The sequence below is a fragment of the Eublepharis macularius genome, chromosome 9 (assembly GCF_028583425.1).
Source record: "Eublepharis macularius isolate TG4126 chromosome 9, MPM_Emac_v1.0, whole genome shotgun sequence".
NCBI classification, from domain to species: Eukaryota; Metazoa; Chordata; class Lepidosauria; order Squamata; family Eublepharidae; genus Eublepharis; species Eublepharis macularius.
Genome location: NC_072798.1, coordinates 64,916,025 through 64,942,697, shown reverse-complemented (window position 1 = coordinate 64,942,697; position 26,673 = coordinate 64,916,025). Strand labels below are relative to the sequence as shown.

At 41.2% G+C, this 26,673-nt stretch overlaps 1 protein-coding gene across 1 annotated transcript in view; it reads left to right on the top strand.

Moving 5' to 3' along the window:
* HMGA2 (high mobility group AT-hook 2) overlaps positions 1–26,673 on the top strand; it is a 168,199-nt gene that overhangs the window by 117,160 nt on the left and 24,366 nt on the right. Inside the window, exons 4-5 of the mRNA XM_054988717.1 lie at positions 17,822–17,954; positions 23,647–23,679. Of these exons, the coding sequence (XP_054844692.1) occupies positions 17,822–17,954; positions 23,647–23,679 (166 nt within the window). The remainder of the gene's footprint in view (positions 1–17,821; positions 17,955–23,646; positions 23,680–26,673) is intronic.

Here is a 26,673-nt window from a genome sequence, read left to right as displayed (position 1 = left end):
GTTTATTCGTGGTGAGAGGTGTTTCTTACCTTTTGAACTTTAGACTGCTGGTCCAAACATTGTAATGTGTCAGGCAGATTGATATTTCTAGCTGAGCCACAGTACAGCAGGGAATGACTTTTTCAAACCCAGTAAAAGTTTACCAGCAACTGTATTGAAATATATGAGGAAGCTAGTGTTTTTGTGAACATCTTTCAACATAGTCATTAGCTTTAATCAGTCATATGTTTGAAAAACTATCACAGTTAAATCAACATCCATAGGATCTAAGATAACATAGTGCCCCATTTCTACCAGCAAGGTGCTGTACTTGATCCTTCTGTGATAAAAAGAATGCCAATGTTTATATGCTGTGAAAGATCTTGGGGGGGGGGGGGTGTGTCACCAATAATGGCAAGAGAAAGAAAACACTTATTTAAAGGTCGCAGGAAATGAATCTCTGTATTTGCGAGGTTTTGGATTTACAAGCACAAGTTTCCCCCCTAATTTGGAGTCAGCATGCCATCCTGAACAGAATGTGATTTAGGTGCTGGTGTACTGCATTCAACCTTGCTCAAACATGAATTGAGCCCAGAGTTCAACATATATCAATTGTGAAACATCAGTTCAGGGGGGGAAAGTGGTTTTTAAAAGGATGGGAATTATGGGTTGGATCCTACAAGGTGGGGGGATGGATCTTGCATGGGCAAGAGGGGACAATTTTGAGTAATTCTACCCTCTTGCTGAAGGTCCCCATGCTACATGGCATAGTAGGTAGGTAGGTAGGTTTATTGTTTGTGGCCAAAGGCCATTACAATCCATACACATAGAACACATAAAACACTCTAACACATAAACATATGTACAAATATTAAAAGATTAATAGTCTGAAGAGACCCCAAAGGTCAGTAGTGTGGGGTGTGGACTTGGATCTGCTGGGGGGTGGAAAAGTTGAAAGGACCCTGTTCTGTGAACGCCTCCATTCATGGGAAGATCTAACCCTTTGTGCTCTGATATTTTCTCAGACCCACTAGAGGGACCTACAAATTTTGTGCAATACCAACCTGGAACCCCCTGTTAGTTGAGTCAACTTTCACAGAGTCCAAATGGTAGCTGTTATTTGTATCAAGGGCATAGCTATGCTTAGTTCCCAAAATATGAGGATTTGGACTCATTACAATTCACAGAAGATCCTAAAGGCGCAGAGGAGAGGGAGGAAAGAGTTTCCCTCTCATTTCCCTTGCCCTACTTTCCTCATGCCAGCCACCTCAGTAAAGCCATCAGGCAAAGGGTCCAGTCTTCTGTGAAAGTTATAAAAAAGGTTATAAAAGCTCTTTCAAAATGAAGTTGTTACATAAGGATTTTAAAATATGTGCTGATATTAATTTATACCATGCCTGGAAGATAACAACAAACCTATTTTACGTTATATTCAATGACAGAGTCTGCTTGTTGCTTTTCCTTCAACATTTCGAATATTTTACACATGAAAGTGAGTTCTGTGCTGTCATATGACAAGGCATATCTACAAATTCCCTAAAACACTCTAAAATGTGATGCAGTCAAGTGGCTTGTTGAAAAATATACGCAGCTCACAAGATACTCATGCACAAGATTTTGCTGTTACTTGGTGCATTTTTGTTCTTCAAGTAGCTACTGCTGTTTCTTGATGCCATTTTCGTTCTGTCTTCACAGCTCACATTGTATCTAAATCCAGTTGACATTAGTGACTGACATGAATCTGATGTCATTTAGAGTCAGTGACGTAGTGTGTCATGGCCTGAGGTTAGTAGCACGGTATAGCCCAGATCCGTTATGAGAAGAGTCCAGAGGCTCAGAAGTCCAGTTACTGATGCTTGGTTTATTGTAATACAGTAAGCTCAAGGAGCCCCAGGCATGGTCCTCATCACCACTGGGAACTTTCTTTGCCTCCTTTTCCTTTTCTCTACCACCCCAAGCCAATGCCACCAGCCCTCCTAGCTGGATTCCTCCCCTTTTAAAGGAGAGACGGAGCACCCCTTCTCTGAAGTTGTCTCTGTGTTCTGCTTCTCCACTCCCAATTCTAACTCCGCATCTCCCTGTCATCACCATGTGTTGCCTGCCATTGGGAATGCATCTCCCTGTCCTCTTAAGAGTGCTGAAAGCCCATTGGGAATGTATCCAGCCCCACTCAAGGCACCCCTGCCAGCACAAACAAGTGATTCCCATTTCCAGTGACCATGAGTCTGCTTGTGCTGGAGGCTGCATCTAAGCCGCCAGGGCAGCCACATTTGTGGGTCTCCCTCCAGACAAGGCCAGCCAGAGCACTCTCTTTGGCTACTCTGCCTTTCTTTCAGGGCATTGTCCTGCCACCAGATGAGTTGTGGTTGCTGAAGTTGGTTCTGGCCCTCCATACATAATATTTATATATCTAATTTTATTAAATTATTTATATCCTTTTGTTTGATTGATGGTCTCCAAAAACATTAAATTTAAAACAAACTAAATAAAACAGCATGTCAATAAAGCTAATAGTAGTAGCAATAGTATTGCAGATTTTCAGTGATTAAAAGACCTCCAACCTCCACAAAGCAAAACTACCTTGGCTTGCTATCTGAATACTACTAGGTTCAGCAAGGTGATCTTTTCTAGAGGGAGAGAGTATTCCAAAGTCTTTGTTCCATCACTGAGAATGCCCTAGAACCACCACACTTCAAATGGTGAGGACACTACAGACCAGGGGCTTCAAGAAAGATCTTACTATGTGAGTAGGTTCATATTTTATGAGGCATAGAGTTGCAGCAGCAGCATCAACAAAATCACATGGATGACCACAGCCAATAAGATTAAAAGATAGTATAGCAAATAAAGCCAAAGACTGTGAAGGCAAATTATAGAAAAGGAATTGCACAGAAGAGACCTTGTTAGGAAAAAGTGTAGAAAAATCACTGAAAAGGGAAAAGTGTCTTTGATTACTGTCAGAAGAGAGTGTGAAATGAAGTCAGTAGCTTCCCTTCAGTCATACTTCTATTGTAGGCCTAAACAGAGGTGGCATAACACATGGAAATTTGAACATACTTCATTGTGATCTTGAACAGTAATGTACATAAATACATTTAACTTTAAGCCATATATAGGCATGATAAAATTTGAAAACAGCTTTGCCTGTGTGCAATTAGGGAAAGGGGGAAAATGTCAACAGGCAAAATCCACCTTTTTGCAAAGGACTGCTCATTAACCAGGCTCACAAGTCAGTATGCTGAATTGCTACCATATTTTTAAGGAGCAACTCAGAGAAGAGTATGTAGAGCATGATTATTTTTCAAGCTCAAACTTGTTTGTCTTCTTTCTGTTAAATCTTAGTGACCGTGACAACTCAGCAAAAGAATGACTTGAATGAAAATTCTTTCAGTTTGTCAGTTTGCAGCTTTCAAAGATTCTAACACATTTGGAATAATGAAATAGAGTTGGTTGTCAGTTCAAAATAATAACACTTTGGGAGATGGAAAACAAATTTCCTGTGATATCCCTGAATAGCAGGTGGTATTTCCTGAAACATTGTTTGCGACCTTCAGGGAAACTTCTGTTTTTGAGCTGGCTTTGGAAAATCCATATAGTATCAAGGTCCACACTTCAGAGTAAAACAAAGAAAAATTATTTTGTAGAACTGCAGGAGGAGCAGATAACTACTGGCTGCATTGCTCACCTTTTGAATACTGAAAATTTATCAAACTTCTTTTTGTATTCAGCAGAATGTAGATTTGAAGGGCGATAAATCACTTTATGTAGACAAACTGTCCTCTAAAATTTTCTTCACAAATGCAGCATTTAGAATAGCATTTCATTTCAGGGAAAGATGGCATGGCCTTTGCCTCCAAGTGCTAATACTTACGTTTATCAAGAAAAATACCAAGGCAAGCTCATTTGTATTCATGAGAGCAAAAATGCTTGAATAAGATGGATTTCCTTTAGTGAGGACAGAATTACACACTTGATTATGGACAGATGGCAATTGTGGAAATTGTTCACTGTCACTTTTTTTAAAAAAATGTATTTATTTATGAAATGGACTCAATAGTCACTGAGTCACTTGATCTTTTCCCTAGCGGTCATTTTGCATTCCATATAAGTGAACGCATACAATACTCATCTATTTAAACAGTGCCCCAGCCAGCATATGTTCAAATTACATCCAGAGTCTACTTGAAACCATCCCTATTTTTAACATCCCTTATAGGCATGCCGTACATAAAAATAACGAATTGTTCAAAATTCAATACAATGCATAGCTCCTTTCAGACAATATTTTAAAGCCTGGCTTTGAACTTTTCTAGTCTGCTCAACAAAATCTCACTAAACCCCATGATGCATGTTGAAGAGTTATTTTTATTTTACTTCATTTTTACTCTGCTTTTCTTCATATGGGGGACCCGATGTGACTTACAGCATTCTCCCCTTAATTTCATCACAACCACTGAGGTAATTTAGGCTGAGTGTGTGTGGCTGGCCCAAGGTCACCCAGTGAGCATCCAGGGCAGATTGAGGATTCTAACTTAGGGCTTCCAGAGCCTAGTCTGACACTATAACCACTACATTGCTACATTTCTACATTACATACTATAATTATACACATATATGTTTAAAATTCTTTTGAGGGAGAGAAGTATTTTTAATCAATCACCTTAGATGCATGACTAGTTTTATTGCTATTTTGTTACAAGACCTTGAGCCAATCACATCTAACTTATCAGAGTTGTTGAGAGGATAAAATGGAGAGAATGATATAGGGTTGCCAGGTCCCTCGTGTCCCCTGGCGGGAGACTGGGATCCTGGCACCCACCCTACCTTCTTCCCCCCCAACTTCTCTCGAATGCGTGAGGTGCGCGCACCTTGGTGTGCGTGATGATGTCACTCATGGAAGTGATGTCATCACACACGTGCATGATGATGGCACTTCCGGGACTGGCGTTGCCACATGTGCGGGAGAAAGAGTGCTTGTGTCCCCTTTCTCCCAGCCACCACTGCTGCTGCTCACTTGCAGCGGCAGCAGCAGTGAGAGCAGCTCGCTGTCGTCAGCGCTGCCACTGCCGCCACTGCCGCACTGGCAAAGCGACCTGCAGCGATGAGAGCAAGCAGTGGTGGCAGCGGGAGGCACTGGTGCTGGGTACAGCAAGCTGCTCTCGCCGCCACCGCCACATGCTCTCACCACTGTAAGCCGCTTTCATCAGCACTGCGGCTCCCGCACCGCGAGAGCAAGCAGTGGCGTAAGCACGCAGTGGTGGCATCAAGAGCAGCCTGCTTTCACCACTGCTGTCACCTGCTCTCATGGTATGGGAGTGTACCCTCCATCCAGGGGCGCTCTGCACCCCCCAGGGATAGGGCACGCCATGGAGCGTACCCCCCCCCCCCGGCCAGGTGGGTAAATGGAAGTGGGATGGGAAGGGCTGGATCGGGGGATTCCCCGCCTCAGGTGGGGGGATGGCAACCCTAGAATGATACAAAACTGAAAAAAGCTCCACTTGCTAGGACCAAACTAAATCACACAGATATTACGGGAGGAGCAGACTGTTCTATTACATACATACACGTATACAATAAATATACCATACTAGGTGATTGGGCACTGATCTCACTCATTACAGCATTATCCCAATCCTGCACCTCAGTGGCTGGTGCATTTCTTTTTCTATTAAGTCCTAAGAGATAATCTCCTGCCAATGGTAGAACTTGAACTTCAGGATTGGGGCCTGTTTCCCCACCTTTTAGGCCCCTAGTGAGCATCAAGTTTTAGTTGGAGATGGGGATGTCTGAGGTGGGCCCTGTCCCCCACCCATTCCAAAAATGGCAAGGTCCATTGCTCCAACCACTGTGTTGTGTTAATGAGGGCAACTTCTATGGGTTTTTCCAGTTGCAGGTTTTCTCATGATATCCCCACTGGCTGACAGGCAGTGGAACCTTTGACATGAACAAGAAAGTATGAAGAGATTAGGCCAGAGCAGGAGTGATTCCACACACATTGGATAATGCATTTCCAATCCTCTTTATAGATCATTTGGAATGGATTTTTTCATGTACGGAACAAAAAATCCACCTCAAACGAATGATAAAGTCCATTGAAAGTGCATTATCCAATGTGCGGAATCAGCCCAGGATAGTATTGAGAAATCTGTATAGGATTTTCTGGGTAACAAGGTTAAGATATTGAAGGACGTTCCATTTTTATCTCGGAAAAGAAGATTCAAATATAAAAGGTTTGCAGCTCTTCTGAGGAAGCGTGAAATAAAATACAAATGGTTATTTCCGGAAGGCATCTGGTTCAGTTATAAAGACCAAGCCTACAAGATAACATCAGAAGCACAGCTGAGGGACTTTGTGTTTAATCATCAAGAGTTTCAGCAAGGAGAAGATTTAGGATCTGAAGGGGGAAATGGGGAGGAGGGAGTGAGCGCAGCTACTGTAGCTGTTCAGAGAGAGCTGCGACTGAGACGCGGGGGGGGGGGGGAGAAGACCTGATCCTGACTGTAGTTCATACTTTATAAGATCTACCAATCTAATAGCATATTAGAAAGTTTCACTTTAAATAATTGTATTATGAAGGGAATGCAATACTTGTAGATGTAGTCTGTGTTTTTTATATGTTGTTTCTTCCCTTTCCCCCTGTTCCCGTTTTCCCTTCTTTGTAGTTTTTGTGGTTAGTAATTAAAAGAGAGAGAGAGAGAGAGAGAGAGAGAGAGAGAGAGAGAGAGAGAGAGAGAGAGAGAGAGAGAAATCTGTATAGGATTTTATTGTCATCACTAGCAGCAACTATTTTCAGTTAGGTTAATGAAGCAGCTCAAGAGGACCACTGTAAGAACAGTGTATTATTTTGACTCAGAGACAGTATTACATATGCAAATGGTTGTTTGGTTGTTTTTAATCCGCATTGCTCATTTTGTGCCAAGAAAATAAAACCCTTGTCACAAAAATGATCACAAGATAGCTAGAAGTGAAAAGTGATGTGCAAGCTAATGGATCACACAAAATCATACTACTTGTACATAATACATATTTGCATTATGTTTATTGCTTAATCCTTTTTTAAATGTACTTTTCCAAAAAGTACTAATGATTTACCAAGCCTTCTGGAACTCATAAAACCTCAGGCAACAAATCTGGGACAGCTTAATTTTGGAACAGCAAGCAAGAATTTTTTAAAATACTACCAGTGGCCATATTTGTAATAGTCCATAATTTGTCTGCATTGTAAACAAACTCTCTGTATAGTTTCTCTCCCTACTAGTATCATATACATAGGGGATAGTATGCAAAATATTGTGTGACAGTATGTGAAACATGAAAGATTAGATAAGTAATACACATAAGTTGTGGAGTATGGCAAGAATCTAGTAGCAGCTTTGGACTGCCAGCATTGCCTAACTTTTGGACATAATACTTGCCATGTTACAGCATAATAGCATACTTTCAGGTGCAGGTTCTTGCCAGAATGCAGTCTTGTCTTTAAAAATGCATGAAACAGCCCTAGTGATGCAACAGCCTTACTAATCCAAGCTTATACGGGTGATGGTAAAAAGCACTATTCCCCTTTTTGCCATCTTAAACCAATAGTTTCTGAACAGAAAAATGCCTAGTTTTTCAACATTCAAGGTTTAAATGTTTAAAATTAGCAAATAAACTCAGTTTCAGCAATATCACAATGTAATTTTTCACACTGTGAGATTGCTGGAATTGAGTTTATTTGCAAATTTAAAACAATGGATCCCCCAGGGTTGAATTGAGACATAGGAGATTGTTCTTGTGTCTTAATTTTCTGCACTTCACATCCATGCTTCATCAAGCTAAATTACATGTATTATAGCTAGCTTACTAACACTCTTAATTTACAATACTGTTCCCACCCTTTGCCTCCTTTCCTTTTCCACTCCTCATATCTGGCAACGGGAGCTCTGACTCTCAAAAGCTCATACCCTGGAAATTGAGTTGGTCTTTAAGGTGCTACTGGACCTAAATCTTGCTCTTCTGCTATAGACCAGTGTGGCTACCATCCTGAAAATATAATCACTGTGACCCTCAATTAAAGTTGTCTCAGTAAGTGCAACTGAAATCAGTTGTTCTTAAATTGGTTGCAACAAACATCTCATTTACTTCAGTGGGACATAAGCACAACTAATTTTATCTGAATTCCAGAAGGATAGCTGCTTCTGACTGTTACAGCCAAAAATAAAAAAGGAGAGGAGTGTCTTGTGGTACCTTAAAGACTAACAGATTTATTATGGGATAAGCCTTTGTGACAACCTTCAGAAACTATTGGGAGAATACTTCAATCACCCAGGACATGCATGCATCTGCTGATCTGAAAGTAACAATTATTCAACAAAAGAAAAAGAGGCTTTAGCATGAAATTGTTGAATTAGAATTTATCAGGAAGTTTTACACTATCCATTTAGGCCTCAATTGAGATAATAGTTTTCTCTCACACTACAGGTGTTAAATTAGCTTAGCAAGTCTAGGAAGAGTAATGTGTTTAGCACCCATTATTTCTGCTTTTGTGAATGATCTCTGCTGTCATGAGAGCATTGTATAGAAGTGTCTCAGACAGTACTCTTGCATCTCATGGACTTTTGACCTCATGATTTAAATTTTCCCCCTGTGTCTTTGTGTGTCCAGGTCTTTCTGCAATATACTTCATGTTTTGGTTTTATAGTCTCTTCTAAAGCCAGTGCCACAATAAATCTGTTAGTCTTCAAGTATCCAAATTGTGCAATAATAACTAGAAGTTAGGGATTAAAAACAGCTAATTCATAAATAGTTACTGAGCACAAAAGATCTTTCAGGTTAGCAAAAGTCTTGAAATCCAAACTAGAACATATGCCGCTGGCCACCCCCAAATTTGGAATTTCATGTAATCACACACTCTGGATATTGTCGAAGCCCACAACACTGCAACGTTTTCCAACTTTCCAGTCTTCCATCCACCCTCTGCCAGAGCCATTGCTCCAGCTCTATCAGTGTGTGATTTCTAGCATGCTTAATATGTAATAAATAAGATGAAGAATCCTAACTGGCATCTTAAAGAGTAACAAATTTATTGCAGCGTGAATTTTCATGTAGATCACTGCGAAGAAGGTGCACAAAAACACATGCCACTACTTCATACATATAATGATGCACTTGTGTATCAGATACAAATCAGGTAATTAAGATAGTTTAAGGTGGGTAACCATTTGGTCTGTAGTAAAAGAGCAAGATTTGGGTCCTGCAACAACAACTAGATTTCCAGAAAATGAGCTGTTGAGACACACAGCTCCCTTCATCAGATAGGAGGAGTGGAAAAGGGAAGAAGTCCTTACAATCCAGGCAGAGGGTGGGGGGAGTATTTTAAATTACTGTCAGGAAGCTGGCTATAATACATTTTGTAATTAGCTTGATAGCACATAGGTGGGTTCACCTTGTATCTGATGAAGGGAGCTTTGACTCTCAAAAGCTCATACTCTGGAAATACTCTGGAAATATAGATAATTAAAAGATGCATAGTATGGTAATTGAGTTTTTAATCTTTGATTATTCAGTTTTTAGGGGAAATCTCAGTTATGATATATAAATAAATATGTAATCATACAAAATACAACCAAACAAAGCAATCCCTCCACACATCCTGGGCTGAAGCAAAATCCAGTGGTAAGGTCACTTAGAGGATGCAGGCTGCAAGCCACAAGATGAGAGCCCTTTGGCTCTTGCCAAAAAGCTCATGCCAGTCTATTAACACCTACAAACAGACAGGAAGCAAAAGAGAGCTGCTGTAGCATAGTAGTTAAATGGTTGGACTGCAAATCAGCAGTCTGCTGGTTCAAATCCCACTACTTCCATGAGTAGGTAGCCTTGAGTAGGTAGCCTTGAGTAAGGCACTCCTGCCAGACCCAACTGTATTGTGGAAATAATAACACTGACTTCGTTTACCACTCTGAGTGGGGCATGAATCTAGAAGAGCAGTATATAAGCACAGTTATTAAAAGCACGGCTGAAATGTTATACAGCTGGGAGATGGTCCTCCAACAATTTCCCTAGGCATAGATAATGATGAACTGTATTGACAGTGCAGGCATTTTAATTATTTCAGGAAATAGTACTTTAATATATGAATAAATTAGTGTAACAGGTTTTGTTGTCTACCACTGAGGCCTCCTTAACACAGAGATACAAGAATGTTCCCCACACTCGTGTAATTTCCTTTATACTGATGTGGGTGCTGGTGACGGGGCTTCCATATAGCAGGTTTCCCCAGTAGTTGGGGGTTTGGGGAGTTTCATAGAGTTATATCAATATATCGTGCTAAAATATGCATCAGGTTCTCTGAGTTAGCCCATTTCATTGCAGAGAATTTCTTTTTTAAAAATGAAAGCTGGAAATTCAGAGAACCTGATGGATGTTTTTATATAATGATATATAAATATAATGTTATTTAATTGCCAATTTAAAAAGGAAAATCCTCTGCAGTAGGGAAAGGAAATGGCTACCATAGGGGAAATGGCTGCTATGTGGGTAGGACCAAGAAAATGTGAACTTTTCCACCCACACAGCAGCCTCCCAGCCTTTGCTATGATATTTCCCAAAATTTTGGAGAACAGCACATTTAAGAAAGATTGAGAAAAGCAGGGGGAACCCTGGGATGTGTATGAATTCACCATGGGGAGGCAGGAAAAAATCCCTCTTCCCAACAATATCAAATTTGGAGCAAATAACCCATGCAGAAACACCCAAAATAATGTGCCCTGAATCCCTTGATTTAAATGACTTAAATTATTAGAGTAAAAGCTATAATTCCTTCTAGTGCTGTAAAACATACTAGCTAAGATCCGCTCCATCTCACATTGTCAGTGCAATATGGTTTACCCATGAGTACCAAGTGTACATCACAGGTGTTCAGCTGAAGCAAATGTTCCTTCCCTTCCTTCTTTTGTGAAACTGTTTTAAAAAATCATATAAACTTGTCGGGGTGGGTCCTGCTTAGTAATTATGGCAGTAGCAAAAGATGTTCTGAACTGGTGCATCTTAGAAGAACTTGATAGTGGACTTACCTTCTATTCTTGGTATGATCTAATTCTTTGTAGAATTCAGGCCAAGGAGAGAACAGAATAAAAAAGGAAGTGCAGGTTTTATTTAGATTAATTTTTAAGCTTTGAAAACTTTGAATTCTTACCTCTTTAACTTATTACATAAACATATGAGATGCTCTAGTTCTAACATTATGAACTGATTGTGACAAAATCCACTTTTATTTCTTTTTTAAAAATAAGTAATAATATCGATAATCAAGGGAAGTGTAATGAAGTAATTGAGTTTTAAGTACTTGATTATCCAAGCATTATATGGAAAATCTCAAAAAGATCTGGTGATGTGCTTTCTCTGACTAATGCAAGACAGAATGAGCATCCAAGGGCCCTACTGCATGTTATCCAAGTTCATCATGGAGACCAGCTGCTATGAGAAGCCTGTTTTGGCTTGGGAAAATGGTGCAGAGGGGAGGAAGTAGCCCCTCCTCCCCCTACACCCTATTCCCAAACAGAATTGGGTCCCTGCAGTGCTTCTAAATGGAGTTACCACAGTGAACTTGCAGCTGCAGTGGCTGCTAGTCCCCATGGCAAACTTGTGTAACTTGTAATGTGTAGTGTTGTCCTAAATTGATTTTAGGAGCAGATAAGAAAGTTAGTTGGTGGCTTTAGATTAATTGCACAACTTTTAAAAAATTGAATTCTATTCCATCACCAATGGCCTAAGAAAGTACAACTGGAGTGGCAGAATAACAGAAGATGCCTGGAGCAAGAAAGTAAGAAAATTTAAGCAAATAAGGGGAAAGGGTGGTAACAAGACACTACGGGTTTTTAGTTGTTGTAGGTCTCCCAATTCAAAAGCCGCTCAGATTGCCAGTAACCAGAAATTGTTACCATATGGGTGTTGTTCCATTATCCTATAGGGGATTAAGAAGGTCAGGTAGTACAACATCCTAACAATGCCTGATATGAGCTATTTTAAGAGGAAAGTCAAATATGCAATGACCAGTCTATTCTTTCTAAGCCTTGCTTCTTGGTGATTGGTTTCCTATCCTAACAAGCATAGATGGAGGAGTTAGTATCTCTACTAAATAAAAGGTCATTATTGTTTACCTTTAAACGTATGCTGGTTCTGATTAAAAGAAAATGCTAAAAGGAAGTGCTCCACAGGGCTCTCCTTCTATATCTCAGAGACATTCCTGATACCGATGGGGCATGTTACAGACTTCATTATAAATCACTTCTACAATTAATAGTAGTAAACATTTTATTGAAAAGCTGGCAAATTTAGAAAAAGAGCTAGTCCCACCATCTAGTAAATCTGGCCACTGTTCCTTCTCTCTGCTTTGACTGGCAAGGGCTCTCCCCCGTCCCAAGCAGAGTTCTTTTCTCGACCTGCCCCCTAAGATCCTTTGAACTGGAGGTGCTAGGGTTTGAACCTTTTACATGCAAACATCTGATCCACCAAACAGCAGTGCCCACCCCTGTAACTTGTAATTTCTGATGAAGTTTTAGCTGTTCAAGATGTTACGATAACCTCTCGTGAGGTTAAATTGTGACACATTAAAATTATATTTAAGCATACTCAAAATATGAGAAGGAATGGAGTAGAAAATGAGAGAAAGGAAAAAGAAATCTAATGTGGTGGAGCAGACCATTTTTACGATACTCAAACATAGGATCATCCCTTTATAAAGAATGTTTGAAATAGTTTGGCCAATGGCTATAAGCTACTAAAGGGATGTCTACTTTCCCTAAAGAAGCCATTAAAACATGGAGAAGCTAATTAAGCATACAGACAAACCTGCAGAAATATATTCCACAATTCATAATAAAGTATTCTTTAATATTAAACATTAATAGCATATTTCATGTATATAAATTCAGTAGAAGTTATAATTTCACAATGCAATTACTTTAATACTTAAAAGCATTTTAGTTTTTCTATGTGGAATGTGGCAAAGAGTCAAGAATTGGGGGGTGGGGGGAATAACAAAAAGAACAATCAAATGTAACCCCCGGTAATCTCTGTACCTGGTATTTTAGAAACATAAAACAATCTTTGGAACGTTTAGATGATAAATTAGTCAAAGGAATGAGTGCTATGATAAGTATAGCAGACAAATACTTGGAAAAGAATCATTCTAAACTATAGGATGCCCTATGGGACATTCAACTGGAAAAAAAATCCAATAATGTAGAGATTCATTCAAAGATGGTAATTAATTGCATAGCAGAGTATTCTGAGCGCAATTCAGAAGACCTGAATTCACTGACGAAAACTTTGTAACTAACATTTATAGACTCATTTTTAAACTCATTGATTTAAATTACAATGCTGGAATTATTTTGAAATCAAGTAATAAGGACCACCTGCAAAAATAAATTGTCATATGAATAATAGAATTAAAATGGATAATGTAATACTGATATCAACCCCATATAATAAGTAACTATTTTGTGACAATCACTGTATCAAAACTAAGAATATAAGAAAAGCTCTGCTGGAACAGACCAAAAGTTTAATCTAGTCCAACATCCTTTTCCCCACAACAGCCAGCTAGTTGTCCCCCAAATTCCCATAAGCAGGACACAAGCTAAGACTTCTACTCTGCTATTGCCATGCTTCAGCTGGCATTCAGTGGTACAAGCCGGGGATCTATGAAGATTTGCAGGGGGCGTTTCATTTTTCCTATTTTCTCTCTCTTTTCTGAAAGCAACCATGCCTTCTTCTGTATTTCCTGCTTTCTTCTCTTTTTTCCACCAATCAGCCCAACTACCTTTATTTGCAATTTTCCTGCATTCCCTCCTTCTGGCAGCCTCTGGGAAAAGTACAGTCCATTTGTGTGCTGCCAACTGCTGCGCTGGGCCCAGTGGCTTGGCTCCAGCTGCCACTATTTCCTCTTTCCCTCCTCCTAGCAGCACCCATATCCTCTCCTTTTCCTGCTTTCTTCTCTCCTTCCCACTTGCCAACCAGCCTACGTTTAATCTATCCCCTACATTGTTGCCACGTGGGGGGAAAAGGGACATGGGGGCACAATGTCATCTGTGCTGCTACATCACTTTTGTGAAAACCCAGAAACTGACATAAGGTAGTTCCAATTAGACATGGGCATGAATAGGAAAAAGCCCGGAACGAGAGTTTCGTGTTTCATCGCAATCCACAAGTCAGAAAACTTCACGAAACTGATAACATTTGCCGAAACAATTCTTTAGTTTCGTGATTCATCAGAACCCGGGGCATTTCAACACCCCCTTCATACCCAGATGCCAAACTCGGAGGGAGACTTCAGCAGGCTCTCCTCCACCCACCGTCCTAGTTTGTAACACGTTGATTGGGAAGGGTGAGAAGGGAAGTGCTGCCAGAGTACATGACTGAAACAGGGACCAGGAGTTGCTGGAGCAGAGGAGGACAAAGGACCAGCCGTGGTGGACCTGGGCCAGGAAGACAGAATGAGGGGTGCGGTGGAGGAAAAAAGGCACCCTCATCCAAAGACCTTCCCACAGCAAGGCCAAGAGCTGGAAATAAGAGGCTTTTTTCAGTCTCTTTAAAGCAGCAGCAGCCAAAAGCACAATCCCAAATCCTTCCACACACTCTCCCACTCCAATCCCAGCAAAACGCTGACATAGATAAGAACAGGAGGTCTGTGGTTGGCTGACAGACCTGCCTAACAGGGTTTGGAGGGGTGAGATTGGGGTGCCCATGGCTACAAGAAGGCCCACCTCCTTGGTTGCCTAGGGGATTGACCCCCAGCTCCTGGCTGTATAGGGCAGAATGGAAGCTCTCCAGATGGCTAGGAGAGCTGCCAATCAAGGGTAAGTGGGCTATGATTGGGGTTTCCAATGGCAACAAAAGGTCTGGACCCATTGTTACCTAGGGAATCAATGGATTGGTGCCAGCCTGTCTGCAATTACGAATGGTTCACAAAGCTAACAAAACAAGCCTAGAAGTCATGAATTTCGTGATAACTGCAGCCCCACAAAATGCTGTTTCGCGATACATGAAACAGCCTGTTCTGTGATGAAATTTACTTCATATTTCAATTCGTGCCCATGTCTAGCTCCAATCATAAAATTTTGGCAATTCCTAGAGCTTCCCTATATTACTTCTGGGTGATATATTGGTATGCTTGACACTGAAGGTTTCCCCCCTTCTTGCTGCTGCTTAAAGTTGTGGCAGGAAAGGACAGCAGATTTGTCTGTGTTGAGAGTTAGAGATATTAAGACTGCCTCTGAATAAGGTCAGCATTTACTTCTTACATATTAATAGGCAAGTAGTCCTGATTTGAGAATACTTAAATCTGGAAACTGGAGTCATGAACAGACAAGACAGATCTTCCTACACACCTGAAAAATGCCCCAGGTTTGCAGAAGAATCTAAAAAAAAAAAAATACAATGAGGGGTTACAAAAAATCCCAAATGATAAAAAGAGCATCTGGAGCTTTAACCAGATGCCCTCCATGGCTGTTGCTAGGCAACCACAACAGTTTATTCAGTAACCCAATCTTGGTTTATGTTAATTAAAGGTGGTGGTGGGGTTCAGGGCCCTTTCCAGAGCTGCTTTGGCCTTTGAGGGAAGGCAAATTGTGGCCAGTCCTGAAAGTAACCACTGGGCAGCTTGATACCACATGACCAGGCCCAGCTCCTTGCTACTATTCAACAGCACCACCAAAACTCCAAGCCAGTGTAGTGTAATAGTTAAGAGTTTCAGAGTAGGATCTGGGAGACCCAGGTTTGAATCACTACTCTGCTATGGAAATTCACTGGGTGACTTTGAGCCAGTCACACACATTCAGCCTAATGTACCTCTCAGGGTTTTTGTGAGGATAATTTGGAGGCAAGAAAGATGATGTAAGCTGCTTTGGGTCCCCGTTGTGGAGAAAGGCAGTATATGAATGAAGTAAATTAAGAAATACAGGTAAAGATGAGGGCCAGATAAAAGGTAACTTGTTTTGTGGATTTCAAGTAGAGAAGGATGTAGTAAAAGGTGAGCATATGGAGGCTTCCAGGAGAAGAGAAAGAGGAAATAGTGTGGGGAATGGGATACAGGGGAAAGTGAAGTACCCCCCCCCCAAGTCCTTGCTGATTCCCCAACATGCAACTGGGCCTGGCTTATCTGGCAGCATGCAACTAGGCCATAAGGGAGAAGCTGCCAGGGGGAGGAAGGGGGAAAGATGAAGATGGGGGGGGACAGACAAAGATGGTTGGGAGGGAAAGAAGGAAGCAAGAAAATGGGAGAGGATATAGGGGGCAAGGAAGAGTAAGAGGACATGGTGAAGGAGGGAAATTGAGATTTCCCCCCCCCCCATACACAAGTCCTTGGAGGTCTCACTTGTCGTTTCTAACAGCTATTAATATCCTATCCACCATGAAATTAATGTTCCTTACCACCATTTGCACATGTCTGTGTCTGCATATGTGCGTATATAAAAATGCAAAATACATTCTTATTAATGTTTTTCTAATATATAAGCATCAAAGATAAGCACCTTGACAGCCTATGTGGTAACTGGATAGTGTCAGATTAGGACTGGGGAGACTCAGATTCAATATCCTTGTGTCATAAAGGTCATTAGGTGACTTCAGGTTGCAAACTTGCAAGTCTAAAATGGATAGCTGCCCATTTAAGGCTAGGATGAAAATCCTTCAAATTAAATAGATCTTATAAATATTTAAGATGTGTTTTTCCTACAGTTTAATCTACTGTTTCTTATTGTGAAGATTAGTCTGTAGTGAAATAGCATGTTATACTCAGGTACGTAAGAAAGACAGTACATGTTGCTGTATGGAATGATATGGAAATACACAGGTGAAGTCTCCATAAATTGCAATGTTTTTGACACTGTCGCTATCTTGTATGCTATGACCTAAATTCAAGTTGTAATTTGTTGGCTCTAAGAAAATGTGCAAGGGAGAATTATGTTTCAAATCAAGAAAGTATACTTCATCACATAACAGCTTCAAATTTAGATTGAACTGGGAAATGATGTCAATCTTTACACATATAAAATCTTTCAATAAATTGATCATCAACCAAAAATGGCAATTTGTAGAAGTTTTATCACCATCTTAAAATGGTTGAGCAAATCTACATCTTAGCCTCATGGATGATTTACATATTGACTTTGAAAGACATAGGTGAGTTCTCAGCAAGTTCCTCCATGCACTTGGAGCTTCCATGCTCCATGGAATTGAAGCCAAAAAAATATTAGCTTTGATTCCATGGAGCATTTCTGCTGATGGAAGGGTTTCCATCAGCAGAGCACACCTTTCTCGCCTCTCCCCTCCCACAGAATGGGGGGGGGGGCATTTAACGCTGCAGCAGAAGAGAGGAAGAAGTTTGTGCTCTGCTGACAAATCCTTCTGTCAGCATAAATGCTCCATGGGATCCAGCCCATAATATTTCTTTCTTGGAGAAAAAGTTTGTTTAAATGGGAGAAAAATTCCAGAAATATTCAGTAAACTCACTTTAAGCTCATTTCCTTCCATGAAAACTCAAATTCTGACATTTTATTCCTGAATATTCAGAAAAGGATCAAGAGAGTGCACCTTTGTCTCTCATAACTTTCACACACACACACACACACACACAAGTACTATGACATTTTCCCTAATTTTTCTCTGACCGTTTTTTTTGCCTGAAGAACACTGTGAAGCTCAACTGTGGCTCAAATGTATGTTTTCCTCATTAGGTTGGTCTCACCCTTCCTCACTAAGTAGACCCATCAGACCCTCTGATCCTCTCCAATTGGAGAGCTGAGGAACTGTCCCCTTTCCCTTCCCTTGTCATAACTACAGCTTTCTCTACCATTGGCAGTGGCTGCCCAAGCTCCAGTCCTGGCTGCCATACGAACATGCACACTTCAATAAGGAAACATGGCAGCCAGGAAGCAGACACCAGCAGCCTCTTCGTAAATGCAGAGAACAGCAAATGGTCCCTGAGGTGGCAGGTAATTTCTTTGTTTATTTATTTAAAATATTTCTATACTATTTTTTCCTAGTTAACATCATTAAAACTATACTGACCAACAATGAATAAAATCACGAGACTACAAACACAAAAATATAAACAAGTCAAAAATAACAAAGCAACAACAACAAAACTTGATTTAGCCTATGCCAGTTGAAAGAGAGCTACATTCCTTACTCCTCTTCAGGAAATTATTCCAGAGAATAGGAGGTACAAGTTAGATTCTAGTTGTTAACACTGTTCTTGCTTGATTGGAGTGATGGCACCCTCAAGAAGCACACCTGGGCTCATAAAAGGAGAGACAGTTCTTCAGATATCTTGGTCCCATGCCCTAAAAGGCTGTGTAGATGAAGACCATTAAAACTGGTAGACAGTGTAAGTGATAAAGAAGAGGTTTTATATAAGCATTTATTTAGATATTTACAGTGTGCTTTTTCCTCAGTGGGGACTCAAAGCAGCTTACAACATTGCTCTCCCCTCCTCCATTTTATCCTCACAACAACCCTGAGAGGTAGGTTAGACTAAGAGAGAATGACTAGCACAGGGTCAGTCTCCAAGAATCTTCAATTGTTACAAAAATCAAGCCTAAAAGTTTTAAACGCTTGGATGAATGTAGCAAGGACAGACTTGTCTAGATAGAGGCTAAACAAATACTAAATGTAAGTGAAGGCACTCCTAAGCAACAGTTCCAATCTGCTTTTCAGAAAGCAGGCCTGGGATCCTTAGGATCCTCATCAAATAGAATGACGATAATTTTAAGTAAATCTCTGGCAGAACACTAGTTTTCCCTATTGGCTTCACCTTTGACAGAACATTTCAGCTTGTTCATTCTCATCCATGCCTACAGAGACAGTCAGTTTCATGAATTCCATTAATTCCATAGAGCTGGGTGCCATCAGCATGTTGGTGCTACTGAACCTGAAAGCTCTGAATAATCTCACTCATCTATTGCAAGATGAACATTGGCAATGTTCCTGAGGACAACTGTATCCCATAGAAGAAATCTCAGGAAAATTATGATGTTCCAATCCTTCAGGACAAAAAAAGCCAAGGCCACCTTAGAAGTTAAAGAGCAGTGCCACAACAACCACAAGCTTAATTCAGTAAAATATTGATATTTTATAAGTCTTGCGAATGTTTGTTACTAACGTGGGCTTTTTTGTGGGAATGTATTTTGAATCTGAAAAGAGTAACCCAATAAATCACTTTTGGGAATACTGCTCCTTTCCATAACCTTTGTAAAGTAAAAGTAATGTTACAAGTGACAAAAAACTTCTACAGTGGAACCCCATGAGATTGTATGGGTTTTTCTTTAAGTCCAGGAAAATGTAGGAAGTTAGTTTAATAAGACCATTGGTATCATTTGAATGATTCTGCTTGTATCATTAGTATTAAAATCTGCGCCAAATGAAATAAAAAGGAAAAAAAGAGAAAAAACTAGGAATTCAACAGATTTTTGCAAAAATTTCCCACAGGTTACTATTGTCTTAGTTTATGAGCCTATGCAGTTTATTGTGAAATTTCGTTGACAATATCAAATGTTCGGATGAATTCCAGCTACTCATGAGTCTGTGTTCATAAAACCCACAGTGGCTAGTTAATTCCAAACATTAGGTATAGAAAACTGAAATCATGACCTTTTGTTCCAGAGACTGGGGCACGTACTTCTTCAGTAAAAGTACAAACTCCACTAACAGCCTGGTCCTGTAAACTATCCATGGGCCAGGTGCAGAAATGCAGTTAACAGGGCTTTAGGGATTGGCAGAAGGCCAGGGTATCACATGTCCCTCCCTTTCCATGAATCACTCACACCTTCCTCTGTCCATGGACTGCATTAAATGTGATATTGCCAATATGGGTATATGCCTGACTATCCCAATTAAAACAAACGGGTCTTTCTGATACATGCAATGCCACTGATTTCTCCCCTTCCAACCTTTCTTGAATATGGATTGGATTCCACACAAAAAATCTGATAATGGAAGGAGCAGATGATATTACTGGGGTCCCCAGTCCCCAGAAGCAGCATTTTGGGGATCATTTGGCTGCTGTTTGGGAGGGTTAGGGAGGCTGACTCATTTCATTGGCTTGATTCTCTTCCATCAGCAGAGACTTACCAATGAATCCAAACCTCTGAACTGGAAGTTCCCTGCACTCACCCAATCATCCTAGGCAAAACACGATGCCAGTTTCTCAGGGATAATATTAGTGACTTACTTGACAGGTTTAATGATATGGATTACTGAGAAAATGTACATGAAATGCTTTAAGTATGTTGGGAAAGTGCTACAAAATATAAAACATTACTATAATCGTACATTGTTTTGTGTGTTTTTATGAGGACCTCCGAGCATAAGTAAATAGCCCATTTGAGCCCAGTTTTTAGCCTGGTATCTGGACTCAGAGTTTTCTTACTCCAATGTCCGATGACATCCCAGAAGCATTTGGCAGGAAAGAGGGTTGAATATGGGGCAAGAGATGCGGCAAGGCCCACTGGCCTATAGCTGTCTTCAGCTCTTTCCCCTTCTCTTGAAGGGTATGTCATTCCTCCCCACTCCTAGATCCCTCGATCTCTTTCCTCTCCCATCTGTAATTTGAGCCAAGAGTCTCATTTGAGTTGGAATGTTCTGGATGTAGTTATTACAAAAGGAAGCAATTTAACCTTCTTCCTCAAATAACTGAGCGTTAAACTATAGTTCAGTGTAGATTATATATACAAAAATGCAAACTTGTTGGGAAAATATCACTACACACACACACCCCTTCCCCTTGCCTGTGCCTTTCTCTCTCTGTGCATTAAACTATAGTTGCAAATGCACACAAGGCATTTTTGGTTAAATGGTTTGTTTGTTGTGCTTGGGTTTTAAAATCTTACTTGGCAGCTATCTTGAGTATTTAATTATATTGCAGGCCTGCCTCACACAGGCAGGACCAATCATTTGGTAATTCTCCTTGAATATCAGTTGCAAAGCTTGAGCTGATCACACACACACACACACTCTCTCCTTTGGGATCCAAGTGTTGCTGCAATAAGGCAGTGCATTTCAAAAGACCTTGCTCCTTTTAATAATGTCGACCATTAGCACTCCTCGGCCTCTTTCCCCTCCCCTGCCGATTACACCTGTACACATGTTTACTCCAAAACCACATCAAACCCAAAGACATTCTTGCAGGCTGACTCGTTTCTGCTGCTCAGAAATCCCCCTATTTCTTGGCTGAGCACGCTGCATTCATGTGACTCCAGCACTCTGCAACTCAATGAAATCCTCTGAAACAGCTGCCAACTCACCAAATTTTCCATGAATTAGGTCCTGACACTTCAATGAGAGGAAAGACAATGTCTGAAACAAGGCCAACCCTGGCCCTCTGCCTAGTATGTGTCACAGTAATTCTACCAGCTGCCCTTCCACACAGCACTTCATACTTTACAGACCACCAAGCAGATCCTTGAATACTTTCAATGCTGTTTGGGGTTGGAGCTGCCAGTATGTTTTCTCAGCCTCTGGCACCCAATGGCTCCAGACTGGACCCAAAAGTTTTTCTGAGTGTTTATTTTGGTTTGTTTTTATTTTCATGAATGGCTGCAGAAGAGCCTGACTGAACTGAGGCACAATACTGTAGCTATTCATTTAAAAAAGTGAAGGGAAAATATAGTACTTTGTATGACTGGATATAGACCAAGGTTTATAGAAATCTTTCTCATTCTGGGGTTTTCCTGCCACATGAAAGCTGATAGCTGCTTTGTCTTTGCAGGCTATATGATAGATTATGTTTTTAAAGTGTCGATCTGTGATATTAAGCACAATGGTTAAGCACAATTGTAATTCTGCAAACCAGTTCAGCCTCTTTTTAATTTTAATACTTCTCTGTTTCATTTCAATCTGAAAAAAGAGGTATGCCCAACAAAAAGGTCACTTGTTTTCATGTTTCCATCAACAAGCTGAACCAGAAAAAAGATACCATCTCTAGACTACTTACGTGCTCTCAAGTTTAACAAGGAAAAACTATGTTTCAGATAAAGCTATTTAAGATTTAAAACAGGGAAGAGAGCCCTCAAATATAGTAAATTAACAGCTTTGTTGATATACACCAATGGAGGATCTACCCCTTTATATGTAACCCTGTATGGTTTAGGAGGGAAATTGTTTGGACTTTGATCCTGCTGTAATTATTAAGGCAAATTGAGATTGGCTGTGAATGAATGGGTGCTCTGTTTGAATAAGAGCTCTCATTTGGCAGGCCTGGGATTTATTCTGCAGTTGTGGAGTGTCTCCTTCCATGATGGCAGTGAACTCTTGTTTCCATTTATTGCCATGTACTTTTTCAGTGTTTCCCAAAGTTTTTAGTAAAGGCCCCTTCAAATGTTACAGACCTCACATAGAGGTGATTAAAAAGACTTCCACGATCTCACAATGCACAGGCTGTAATGCTGGAAAACATCTCACCATGTGAGTATTTTCTCTCCACAGAAAATTTCCTGATAGTAACAGGACCCACTTGGAAAATATGGTGTTACCTGCACAGTCTGAAACATCCATGTAGTGGATCAGTCTTGCCCAGTTCTCCTCCTTACTGCAGCTCCTGATCAAAAATGGCTTTGGTCTACGTGGGTCTCATGATCTCCTAGCACAGCCTTTATAGTGGTCCTTCTTTTTCCCCAGTGGAAAAGCTAACTGAATCCCACATCACGTTTTGGAGCTATTCTGTGGATCTGGACCCTTGGCCAACAGCTGAAGCCTCACTGTACACGCTGTAATGAATTGTCCCCTACACCCATTCCTGGCAGCTCATTGAATGCAAAATTCAACAGGAATTAAAGACTTTTGGCAACATGTCTATAAACTCTTGCTTAGGGTTTTTTTTAAAAAAAATGCTGGCCCTAAATTGGGACCCTGTATCCTGCTCCAAAGGATACTCTTTGTCTGTAATCAGGTATGCATAATTAATTCTTTTGTAAGCTCTTTACATAGAGACTGAACAACTCTCCATTCAAGAAGCTGCATGCTCTCTGGGGTAAGCAATTTTTGCATATTCCAAAGAGAATGAAATCAGAACCTTCTTATTCAAAGGCCTATTGTATTTTAGCCCTCATCTTTAGAATGAAAAGAAAAATTGGGTGCATACTTTAAAAAATACTTCCCATTCAGTTTCAAAATGCAAAGGAAAAGTGGGAATCCTTGAGCACAGAATAATGTTGTACACAGGACTGTGTGACCTCAACAACAGCAACTGTCAACCTGTCACTGTAGGTCTCTATACTATATTGCTGTATAACTACCTCTTTAACATACATCTGTATTTTCTTCTGGAATACTATGAAGAGCAACATAATATTCTGTACAAATGTACATGTACTTCTGGCATCCATCTTCAGGGAAATTATGAATGCATGATGTTAACCGCATGCAGCTGAACACAGAGATTATGCAAATAATTTCTGACTTGTTAACTATATTATTCATATAGCCCTCAATGAAGGTTGCCATTTCCTAAATAATCAGGTTAAAAGAAGGGAAGAGTAAAATATGTAGTTCTAAACATATACCTAGCATAGGGAATTTGTATTATCTTACATACAGCTTACATATTCTGTATACCTTATATGAAATAAAGAGCTTGGGAAATACGTATTCTGGTAAATTATCTACATTGTATCTTTTTTTTCTTTACAGCCCCAACAGGTGGTCCAGAAGAAGCCAGCTCAGGTAAGAAATGAATATGCGAATTATTTAGATTACTAGCAACAAAGCCCATTGTGAAAAAATAAATACAACGGGCTCTAGAAAGGGGAGGGTGGGCAGGTGGGTATTGCCTCCTCCTCCATCAGTGATCCCAGCCAGGTGAAGGCAGGAGGGGGCAGGCATTGCCTCCTGCTCCACGCCTGATCCCAGCAGGGTGAAAGGGGGGGTTAAGCATTGCTACCTGCTCTGCTCCTGATCCCAGCCGAGTGAAGGGGGGGCAGGCATTGCCTCCTGCTCTGCTCCTGATCCCAGCTGGGTGAATGGAGGGTAAACATTGCTACCTGCTCTGCTGCTGATCCTGGTTGGGTGAAGGGGGGTGGGCATTGCTTCCTGCTCTGCGTCTTATCCCAGCGAAGTGAAGCGGGGGCAGGCATTGACAGCTCTCCACGCCTGATTCTGGTGGGTTGAAGTGGGGGTGGGCATTGTCACTTGCTTCACTCCTGATCTTGGCCTGATGAAGGGGAGAGCGGGCATTGCCTCCTGTGCTGCACCTGATCCTGGCCGAGTGAAGGTGAAGGTGAAGGTAAGGCATTTCCACCTGCTCTGCATCTGATCCCAGCCAGGTGAAAGTGGGGGCATTGTCTCTTGTTCCATGTATTATCCCAGCCGAGTAAAGGGGGCCGTGCATTGCCATCTGCTCCACGCCTGATCCCGGCCGAGTGAAGGGGGGCAGGCATTTCCACCTGCTCCACGCCTGATTCTAGCTGGGTGAACGGGGGTTAGGCATTGCTACCTGCTCTGCTACTGATCTTGGCCAGGTGAAGGGGAGCAGGTATTGCCTCCTACTCCGTACTTGATTCCAGCCAGGTGAAGGAAGGTTGGCATTGCCTCCTGCCCTGTACCTGATCCCAGCTGGCTGAAGGCAGGGGGCAGGCATTGCTACCTGTTCTGCTCCTTATCCCAGCTGGATGAAGGGGGAATGGGCAGTGCCACCTGTTCCATTCCTGATCCCAGCTGGGTGAAGGCGGGGGGGCAGACATTGACACCTGCTCCGCTCCTGATCCCAGCTGGGTTGGGGGGGCAGGCATTGTCACTTGCTCCATGCCTGATCTGAGCTGGGTGAAGGCAGGAGGTGGGTATTGCCACCTGCTCTGCTCCTGATCCCAGCTGGGTGAAAGGAGAGTGGACATTGCCACATGCTTCGCTCCTGATCCCAGTTGGGTGAAGGGGGGGCGGGCATTGCCAACTCCTCCACTCCTGATTCTGGCTGGTTGTGAAGGGGGGATGGGCATTGCCTCGTGCTCTGTACCTGATCCCGTCTTGGGCTTCCTGCCGCACTGCGTTCTCTGGAGGGACAAGCTGCCTCTCCTTGGCTTCCCTCTGCAGCAGCACCTTCTGGAGGTGCACCTGGGTAGGAAGTGAGTTGTCTGAAACACGGTTTGCCTTTTATATAGTAGGATGTTAAACTCAATAGCTCTTCAGCATATGCAGTAACAGTATGACAATAGGCGTAGTGAGCGTAAAAATAAATGTTGCAGCTAATCAAAGTCATTTTATGCAGATTACGCAACAAAAACTGTTATGCTGCCTTGGACTCAACTTCCATATATAGAGCCTATCTTTGCCAGACTGTTTTGTTAAGAGGATTAGTTTTGCACGTTTTCAATAAATGTTTATAGATTAATTTGGAGTTAATATTATTGATTTGGAGAATAGAATTTGAGAACAGTAGTTACTTTGTGTTGAATAATATAAAGTGCATATATGTGAGAGAGAAAAAGACAGAAAGATATCTATCACCTTCCCCCATGTGTGAATTTTAGTTAACTAATAGTACAATTTGGTGCAGTTACTCCAGTCTAACCCATTGAAATCAGTTAGCTTAGACTGATGTAACACTTCATAGAACTGCACTGTAAGTGAAGTTTTGAAAAGTTTATCATAATGTCTTAATGTTTAAACCCTAATTTCTCTCTCTGTTTTAGTATTGTTGTCTCTCACTCAATGTAATGATGGTTTATGGCACCACTTAGAGATAACAGTGAAATGCAAATGAAAGCATAACTGGGAAAGATTAGACCAAAAAAAACCAAACAGTAGCTGCCCATGGTAAATAGGAGCATGTGCTAACATTGTAAAAAACATAATTAATGAAATAATTATGAAAATGAACTATTGTTTGAATAATTTTTGGCCTTTCAGTCCTCTTAGACCAATTTATTACAGATATGCTGCTCAGCAGGGGGGGGGTTTTCTGGGAAAAGAGGTGATGGAACTCAGGACCGCACAATGATGTCACTTTGGGTCAGCTGGAACAAGGGGGGAGTTTTTTAAAGTTTAAATTGCCCTTGGTGAAAATGGTCACATGGCCAGTGGCCCTGCCCCCTGATCTCCAGGCAGAGGCGAGTTTAGATTGCCCTCCACACCAGCGGCATGGAGGGCAATCTAAACTCCCCTTTATCTGAAGATCAGGGGGTGGGGCCACCGGCCATGTGACCATTTTCAATAGGTGCTGGAACTCCGTTCCACCGTGTTCCTGCTGAAAAAAAGCCCTGCTGCTCAGTACTTATCAATAAGATTCCTAATTAGGAATGTAGGCTTTCACAACAAAATCAAGAAGGTGGGCTGCAGATGGAGCATCTCTGCACCATGGGTTGGATCTTTCCTGGGCAGTAGAGGAAGTGCTTCCTCTGTAGCTTACCTCAGATCCTCTCACATTGCCACCCACACCAATGTGTCACCCCAGGCAGCCTCTTAGGCGGTGAACCAGCCCTGCACCCTGAATCTCAGGATCAGAGAACTAACTACTCTATAGTTCAAAAGCTGTAATGGTTAAACAGTTAAAAGATACAATGCCTGGGAAGAATGAACTTTCTGTCACAGTTCTGAGATTGCCATATTCTAGTTCCCCATATCCAGATAGCTGAATCTGCATATTTGGCAATATGCTTGCTAATTATACAGTGTACATCAGTTGTTACATTGTATTTCATTTGCTTTGTGTCAGCTCATGAAAAC